The sequence below is a fragment of the Symphodus melops genome, assembly GCF_947650265.1.
Source record: "Symphodus melops genome assembly, chromosome: 13".
NCBI classification, from domain to species: Eukaryota; Metazoa; Chordata; class Actinopteri; order Labriformes; family Labridae; genus Symphodus; species Symphodus melops.
In genome coordinates, this window is record NC_136703.1 from 18,634,728 (window position 1) to 18,642,089 (window position 7,362).

The following is a 7,362-nucleotide window of genomic DNA, read 5'->3' on the forward strand; positions in this document are numbered from 1 at the left end:
TCACGGTCCCACGTGCTTCTGGATGAAGAGTGAGCCGGAGGATGCATATGTATGTATGTGTGTGGGTGTGTGTGTGTGTGTGTGTGTTGCCTGGTCGACAGCATGCAGTGTCAGAAATCTCATTACTGGTAAGCGTATAATAAAACGTAAATGTGTAAATATACACTGCAATAACAAAACAAAAAATGGTTGTAGAAATGGCTCGCGACCTGTTTTATTTTTTGAAAGTAATTCTCATCCTAAAAAGGTTGGATACTCCTAATCTAAAACATCTAAAATGCAGTCTTAAATCCTTTTTTTTTTTTTTTTTTGTAAATGAAACGATGCATGTGTTGTACATTTTTCTAACCGGTTTTAACTCCGCCCCCTCGCGCATAAAGAAGAAGAACAAGCCGATGACGTCGAGTTGACTGGGACGAGTTGTTGGGGGAAGGACTCAGTGAAGAAAAGAAATGGCGATGCTCGGAGGGTACGGTGCAGCTCAGCACAAGAAAAACGTCTCTGAAGGGAGCAGCGACGTGTCAGAATTCGTCTGTCCAGTGTGTCTCGAAATATTTGACAGTCCCGTAACAACACAATGTGGGCATACGTGAGTATTTTTGCTATATCCCCCCCCCTTTCGACCCATGTCTAGTAGCAGCGATTTATTGCTACGAGGTGATTAACGTAAAGAATTACATGTTTTTTAAAGTAGCTTCAGAGATACAATGCGGTGGTCTGAATTGACTGTGGAGCTGTAAATATGTTTGTTCGCTTGGATATTTGGCAAAGGAAGAACCAGCTTGCTGAATCAGTTTCAGTTTTGTTTACATCAAAGAGGAGGCCTCGTCTGGGAGTTGTAGTTCAGAGCTGCATTGCAGCGAGTCGTCTAACCAGATAAAATGACTACAAGTCCCTGCGCTCCATTGAGGTTGGGACTTCCCGTTGGATTTACAAGAAGCTCTACTTAAGAAGCTGTACAGCAAAACAGCTGGTTTCTTTCAGTTCGTTTACTGCCGGTCTATAAATATCATGAACACATGTGAAAAGTATTTTCTTTCCTATCAACAGAGGCCACATTTAAAGTGATAGAAGTTTCACTGATTCTCTTACATTTTCCTCTGATCCATCTCTCTCCTCAGGTTCTGCCAGAGTTGTTTGCAGGAGTGTTTGCGTCCACAGAAGCCTGTTTGTGCTGTATGTCGGGCAGGACTGGGTCACTGGACTAAAGCTTTAGAGCTTGAGGCTGTCATCCAATCATCTGTGGCATCTTGCAAAGGGTGTGGAGCTCAGGTATGCTTTTAATGCTGGCTTAAAATTGAACATAACCAAAGCAATTGTTACTTTCTGAACAAAAAAATCACATGCACAAGTGGGGCAAAATAAGTCTACATTTACATATCGAGGTGTGTGCCTTAGTACTTTCTTATGAATGTGTTTTGCTCTATGAAGGTTGGCCTGTCTCAGATGAGAGGACACACAGCTTCCTGTTCTAAATACCAAGAGTACATTGAGGAGGGAGTGAGGACCACTGCCCAGAGCCAGCCTGCCATCATCAGGTAAAGCCTGTGTCTAATATCACTTTATTATTACATATCTACTATTAACCATTGAACTGCTCACTCATTGAAAGATCAGTTGTGATATTTGCATGTTTATGACGCCTTACTTACGGGATGAAGAAAGGACGATCATGGTGTGAAATTGATAACTAATCAGACAGTGGCCTCAAAAGTGAATTTATCAACATAGTCATTTCATTTATACAGAATATGGTATAGTTTCTTTTCTTAGATTTGATGTAATCTCATTTGGTCTTCTCTCAAACCAGTGTTTCCATCACATTGACTTTATCTCAGTATCCCATCCAAATATATTTTTTGTATTTTTTTTTCTTCCTGTATACAATAGCAATCAAAGATGAACTAAGGGATAATCTCTCCTCGCGCTGTATTTCTCTCTCAACTTGAAGACGTCTCGAAATGTTGCCTTAGGTCTCTGTTTGAAATGTTGGGTTAAGCTGGTTCATGTCGCTGTAATCATGATGGATTAACGTTGGATCTTTGTAACAAAACAATGAGTAAGGTTTTTTACCTGCTCTCTTGTCTCTTTTTATATTCGGAGTTGTGTTGTTTGGGGGACTATATAAAGTGTGAAGGTGAAGATTATTAAAGGCAGAGAGAAATGTAGGGAGGGGAAGAAAGCAAGCCCGTTGTTATTTTTTGAAAATGCTGTTTATTAACATTATGACCAGGGCGGTGTCATTTAATACTGTGCATATTGCTCGATATGATCTTAGTTTACAGCTCTCTCTCCCCTCTCGCTTAATGCTCCCACAGATGGGAGTAAGTTACTATGGTTACCAGTCTGTCTGTCAATCTGTGACCGGACCCCACCTTTTAATGAAAAAGTACAATGTAGACACTTCTTCACAGTTACAGAATAAAAATGACTAAAAGCAAAAACCAGAGTCAACACGTTTATAAAATAAAATATATATGTGTTAATCATTGTTGTAAAAATGTGCCTGGATAAAACCAAAAGAGAGCACAAGACTGGATCAATAAAATAATATGAAGTAGTCCTATTGCACGTAAATGTTTTCTCAGGGAGAAACTGATGTAAGCACTATATTTATTTATTTTTGTACTTTTTTTATTGTTTAATCACATGTTCATGTTATTCATTAACATTACATCTTCCTTATTGCTGTCGCAGCATGGAAACACATCAACATAACACATCATAGGGCAAAACTCAAAAGGGAGACATTTGTCATGTGGAAAAATCAATAAATGGACAAATAAAATGTTCTGAGCATAAAGCTCTAATCCAACACAGGTTTTTGTTGATCACCTGCTACCAAAATAAACACTGAGGTAGGACTACTGTTTTACAAACACTTCCAAAGTTAATAACAGTTGTTTATGTTTGTAGAAAAACCATTTGAAATGCAGAAACGGTAGTTGTACTTGTTTTCTTTCCCTCAGTCCGATGCCAAATCGCTACACTTTCACCTGCCCATATTGCAACTGCCAGAACCTTGACCAAGACGGCCTGGTTGAACATTGCACTTCCCAACATGCTCGAGATACACGCCTAGTGGTAGGAAACCCACACTGCACTGCAACTCCCAAAAGTCTTTTTTTTTTATAAAAACATAGAAGCAAGCATTCAGATTCATCTTTGATGAGTTTATGTAGAGGTGTTTTTTTATGATTTAAACTTTATATTGTTTCTGTTCAGGTATGTCCCATCTGTGCCTCAATGCCTTGGGGGGACCCTAACTACAGGAGTGCTGACTTTTTCCAGCACCTGAAAATCCGACATACCTTCTCATATGATACATTTGTCGTAAGTTAAAGCTTAATCTCTATTGATAGAATCTGAATCTAAAGCTTTAAAAGAATCTGAAGTTTGTTTTTTTGTGTCCTTGATCAGTTTACTTACTGGCCTTGTTTTCGTCTCTTTTTCCAACCATGTCTTTAAAGGATTATTCTACAGATGAGAACACAATGATTCAGGAGGCTCTACAGCGTTCCCTGTTGGACAACTGATGTTGGAAAAAAATACACCAGAAGAGGAATCCACTTACGTGACGTGAAGGGGAGGTGTTGGTGTGAAGTCTTAAAAAGACAAAACAAAGCACTGTATCTAATACCTATTATCAGGATGGTGGTTGATAAGTTTCACTGGGAGTCGGCCTTGTAACTATGAATCTAAAGGTTAATATTCAACATATAAATCACGCAATATGGTTGCTAAACGCATATTGCACTGTCTGATTTAGGAGTGATGCTGTGTTTTGGATATGAATACCTTGTATCCTCCCCCTGTTAAATTGAGCCTGTAGACTTAGAGTTTGAATATCTAATAAAACTTTTTTGTTAAAGCAGTTTGCTCATTGACGACACGGTGTCACATAGCCAAGAACTTCCAAAGTTGTAAAAGAAATTCTCCCGTTATCAGTGATTTATGTTGCAAAAGGATTCAACCACTAGGTGGCTGACTGTCACCAGCAAACTACAGACTTCACTGTTTGAGGTTGTCCAGTAATATTAACAATAATATATGATAATCATGTTAAGAGTGACTCTGCATGTTTCGCTCTCAAAAAGAGAGGGTGTTCTTGTTTCTTTATAGCAGATGGAAGCTCTGTTTTTTTTATGCTGTTCGTGTGAGAGAGAGCGTGTGATCAGTCTTTTTTTCAGAGATCTACTGGAAATAATAAATAATCTGAGGGGGAAAAAAACAACGCCTGATATGGCAGTTTGCTTTATTTTCATGTTTATCCCTTATGTCTTTGTGCCTGCTGGTAGATCTTGTTTCTGACTTCCAAAACTCATAGGGCTAATAGTTCATCCACTGAACCAAAAGATGCAAGTAGGAGACTTAACAGTGTGTCATTACTGGTCTCTTGTGACGTTTCTTTTTGTTAGGAATTTTGTGTATGTTTCCATGTGGCCATAGGGGGGCAGTAGAGATCCGTCACTCTGTCTCTGCTGTCAGTGGCAACCACTGGCCCTCACTGACTTTTGCGTGAAACAATTCATCACCGATTTAGTTTAATCTGTGCTTTCCTAAATGTGTTCTGCCACTTTGTTTTAAAACTGGGTTTTGTTCTAGTGCAGCTTAAAAATGTCACTAGTCTTTAGAATCTAAGGGTTTAGTGGTTTTATTTTTTTATAGTCATAACAGACAAATCACAAGTTCACTTTAAGACAGTTGATGGCATGACTTGGATAAGATTTTAAGTGTTCCTCACTGTATTGTGCTTTTTCATACCCAGTGTGTCTCTGTTGCTTCATGACAGATAAACTCCAGTTTGGTTTCCTGGCTTTCAATTGGTCTTGATCACTGCCAACTGTTCTGAAAAATAAAAACTATACATCATCATTATTCGTATACTTCCTATACTGACAAGCATGTGGAGAAACATAAACATGTAGTCTGACTTTGCTTTACTTTTGCTAGATTACTTTTATTTGAATTCTGATTCGTGAACTGTGTCTCATACTTGGCACATGTTCTGTCTTGCAATGACTTGTTTTTCACACAATGCAAATCTTCAAAAGAGGTTGCAATTGAGTTCTACCAACCGGTAAATAAAACTCAATATACACATGTCGAGTAGCTCTAGCAGAACCTAAATGCCTTTTCACATGTCTTTGGTGCCACTTAGCCTATAGGTGTTTGTGTTTCTTTCCAGTAAATTGTGTTATAAAAAAGTGTTATAACTTTGTATGTGTATCTCATGTTTAATGACCTTTTTTTTCTCAATATATCTCTCATTCTCTCTTGTCAGCCCTGCTGTAAGGAGGTGCTAAATCCTGATAAATTAAAGCTCTTTAATTATTTAAACCCTGGCCCCAGAAATCAGGCGCAGTGATTTATACCTGTGTGTATGAGACGTGTGGGGGAAAGAAACAACAATCCTTGCTTTGATGGATGACCATACTGAGTGTGTGAGTGTGTGTGTGTGTGTGTGTGTGTGTGAGAGAGAGAGAGAGAGCAGTTAAAAGGATGGTAATGTGTGTGGTGCATCAATCTGCTCAGATTTGCTCAGCTGTCATCAGGCAAGTGGTAGGCCTATAAAGGTGTGTGTTGGCAAAGATATATTATTGGGGAATATATTAAATGTGTCTTTGCATGTACTGTTATCCATGTTAAGTTTATGATGAAACTTAGGCCCTATGGTGTACATTGTCCACAGGGAGAGGATTGCTCTCATCTTTATTCTTTCCTTTGTGCAGCTGTTGTAGGCCGATGTGTAATTACTGTATCTAAATGAAATTACATTTCTCACCCACCTCTTTGGAGAATCTCACACACCAAACTACTTGATGTAGCCCCCCTTTTCTTCCTTTTTTCTTCTCTTTTCCGCCCTGATCAGGTTTATTTGCTCCTGGCAGATCGAGGAGAGATGTTCGCAGTGAGAGAACTAACGAGATACTCGAGTGCTTCTGGGCAGGAAGGAAGTCGAGCCGAAAAACATGGCAGAGAGAAGTCTTTCTTGTCTGTTTTGTGGCTGAGTGAAAAAAAAATAGAAGAAGGGAGAGGGGGGCCAAGGTGGGGAATAGGAAAAGGAAGAAAGGGAGGGATAAGGGAAGAGAAGTGAAAACATTGAATAAAAATTTCATAAAGTTCAGCGTGTGGTTGCTTTGATGGGAGCAATAGATTGTGTGTGCAGTCTGCAGGCTCTGTGGAGGCAGCAATTAATGCTACATGTGCCCAGGGGCACACTGGGAGAGGTGTGGGGACGGCGGCTTGTTTAAGAAGTGTGTCGCACCATCACCTAGACACCAGTCTTTTGTTTTCTTACAATGTACTGTGAACCTCGTCTTAAAGTTCAAGAGTACAGAAGACCTACCTGTCAACACTCATTATCGCCAAAACATTTTAACAGTCAGAGGGGAACACACAACAAGTCCATTCAGTAAGTAATATTGTGGAAGCTGCTCACTTTCAGGGCCTTACATAACCCCCACCTTATATTAAAATACTTCTCTTGGTCTTACTGTCTTTCCACTTGATTTTTGGCAGAAATCTGAAAATGTTTCTCTTTATTTGTATAGCGCATATTCACAAGAAAAGTTATCATGTGATATACTTGACATAGAGGGAAGGTTTAGACCACACTCCTCATAATGGTATTCACAGACACCCAACATTGATCCAACATGAGCGAGTCCTTGGCAAAAGTGACGAGGAAAAATGTCCTATTAACAGGCAGTAACCTTAAGCAGAACCAGACTAATACTGTAAAGCCATGTGTCCTAGAAAGTGGGATAGAGAAGTCAGAACGAGATTTACAGACGGAGAAAAAAGTACACAAAGCAACTAAAGTGACATCAGAAAATATTCACTTAAACTTGAAATGCTAATTATAATAACAGAATGACTTGAGTTTCAGTAACTCTTGTACAGTAATGAGAATTTATAAACATACCAGGTATGTATGAGTTTGAGTGTTTGGGAAGAAAAAGTAAAGAAAGAGTTGGTGTGTATTACAGTCTGTCAGTGAGGAATGAGGAAGAATGACTCTTTTCCATCGCCTCTTGCTTTAAGAAGAAGAAGAAGAATATCCCATTTAAAATAAAAGAGTTGTGTATATTGAAACTAGGTGTTAAACATTGTGTGTGGTACACAGAAAGGGTGACAAGAGATAAGAACCTCTCAAATACCTAGAAAGTTCTCTGGTTCTCTAGTTTTGCTGAGGCAGGTATGTGTGATGAGTTGCGGGGTGTGTGAGAAGAGCACTGGGAGTTTGTTCACCGTAAGATTCCTCAAAGTCAGGAGAAACAGGAAGAGCGGGAATCCTGCCACCAGGTCGGTCCTCTCGAATGTTTGAACACAAAAGTGCCAGTGGGCTTCCCCAACATC

The 7,362-nt window shown here is 39.3% G+C and overlaps 1 protein-coding gene across 2 annotated transcripts; it reads left to right on the forward strand.

Moving 5' to 3' along the window:
* The first annotated feature begins 33 nt into the window (after window positions 1-33).
* On the forward strand, window positions 34-4,875 carry rnf114 (ring finger protein 114). 2 transcript variants are annotated; one of them, XM_079358588.1, is made up of 7 exons: window positions 34-128; window positions 384-589; window positions 1,122-1,272; window positions 1,432-1,538; window positions 2,970-3,084; window positions 3,226-3,333; window positions 3,471-4,875. In XM_079358588.1, the coding sequence occupies exons 2-7, from the start codon at window positions 453-455 to the stop codon at window positions 3,534-3,536; spliced, it is 684 nt and encodes a 227-aa protein (XP_079214714.1). In that variant the 5' UTR covers window positions 34-128; window positions 384-452; the 3' UTR covers window positions 3,537-4,875. The 2 variants fall into 2 exon arrangements, with proteins under 2 accessions (XP_079214714.1, XP_079214713.1); XM_079358587.1 differs by having other exon boundaries at window positions 35-128; window positions 381-589.
* The last annotated feature ends 2,487 nt before the right edge of the window (window positions 4,876-7,362 follow it).

Bases quoted from the DNA above. Each gene is read 5' to 3' on its own strand.
- rnf114 (XM_079358588.1), top strand. From the start codon at position 453: ATGGCGATGCTCGGAGGGTACGGTGCAGCTCAGCACAAGAAAAACGTC. The intron at 1,539-2,969 runs GTAAAGCCTGTG...TCTTTCCCTCAG, and splicing joins AGCCAGCCTGCCATCATCAG to TCCGATGCCAAATCGCTACA. The intron at 3,085-3,225 runs GTAGGAAACCCA...GTTTCTGTTCAG, and splicing joins CTCGAGATACACGCCTAGTG to GTATGTCCCATCTGTGCCTC.